General features: G+C 24.6%; 1 protein-coding gene across 1 annotated transcript; it reads right to left on the bottom strand.

Annotated features, from left to right (window-relative positions):
• Positions 1 to 106: 106 nt before the first annotated feature.
• LOC105460216 lies at positions 107 to 1030 on the bottom strand. The gene is made up of 3 exons (XM_011706651.1): positions 977 to 1030; positions 569 to 717; positions 107 to 496 (listed from the first exon to the last, which is right to left on the bottom strand). The coding sequence occupies exons 2-3, from the start codon at positions 592 to 594 to the stop codon at positions 208 to 210; spliced, it is 315 nt and encodes a 104-aa protein (XP_011704953.1). The 5' UTR covers positions 595 to 717; positions 977 to 1030; the 3' UTR covers positions 107 to 207.
• Positions 1031 to 1036: the final 6 nt, after the last annotated feature.

Below are 1036 nucleotides of genomic sequence, written 5' to 3'. Positions count from 1 at the left end.
TATAAATATACACAGAATGAATCAGAAGACTTCATCACTTAAAGTAAAATATTGATTTGACGAAAAAGAATACAGTAACAAATTTGCAGCCCTTTCTGAATTGATTATTTACCTACCTAAAAATATTCAGTAAAGTCAATATTTATGATTTTAGATGATACTTTTTAAACATTCACCCCTCGCGCGCGTATGTGTGTGTATTTGTGTTCAGAGGAAAAATATGTATGTATATGTACCATGAGAAGTTGACTCTGCATCTTCCTCATCTGATTCTATTTCTTTGTCTTGAGATCTTTTTCTTTTTTTACTTATAAGTCCACATTTTCGACAATCTCGTAACTTATTTCGATAGCAATCAACTAATTTTCCTTTAGAAATTTTTTGCTGAGGCCCTTCAGTTTTGGGTGGACAGTAATAAATACTAATATTTTCAGTTGGGAATATTTTTATAATTTGCATTGCGATGAACTCAAAATGTTCGTTTTTTAAAGGTATTCTATATGAAATTATTAATTAATATTAATTACTATTAAATAAATTAATATAAAATAGGCAAATATTTTCTTACTCTTGTTCACCACAAAATAGAGACATTAAATGCGTAATAATCACATCAACAAGCTTTGAATGTAATTGTCTGTTCAGTTTTGTTTCTTTTTTATAATTAGCAATAATTATTCTTCCATCTATGGACTGCTCCAGAATTTCTTTATAATCCTAAAAAAAGTATATATAAAGTATATTTTTTAAATTGATTTCTTTGCTTACTATAAAAACCAAAAAATTACTTTATTTAAAAGAACGTATTGTAATATTTTCTTATGTGATACAAATATTCTATATTATTTAAAAAATAATTGCTTTGAAATTATGTTAGTTAAATAAAAAAAATTGATTTTATTTATATAGAATAAAGAATAAATCCTTTATTATTGTTAAATAATTTAAAAGAAACGTTGAAAATTAAGAAACTTACTAAAGAGTACACATTTTTAATCACAGGATCTTTTAATTTCTGACATACAGCTTCTTCTAA

This window comes from Wasmannia auropunctata, unplaced genomic scaffold (genome assembly GCF_000956235.1).
Source record: "Wasmannia auropunctata unplaced genomic scaffold, wasmannia.A_1.0 LD326149.1, whole genome shotgun sequence".
In the NCBI taxonomy this organism is placed as follows: domain Eukaryota; kingdom Metazoa; phylum Arthropoda; class Insecta; order Hymenoptera; family Formicidae; genus Wasmannia; species Wasmannia auropunctata.
The sequence above is the reverse complement of the archived record's forward strand: the minus strand, read 5'-3'. Positions and strand labels throughout refer to the sequence as shown.

What these genes read in the sequence shown, in the direction of transcription:
- LOC105460216 (XM_011706651.1), bottom strand. Translation starts at nt 594, where the DNA reads ATGTCTCTATTTTGTGGTGAACAAGA. An exon ending in CTATTTTGTGGTGAACAAGA is followed by an intron (nt 497 to 568) that starts GTAAGAAAATAT and finishes AATTTCATATAG; the next exon opens with AATACCTTTAAAAAACGAAC.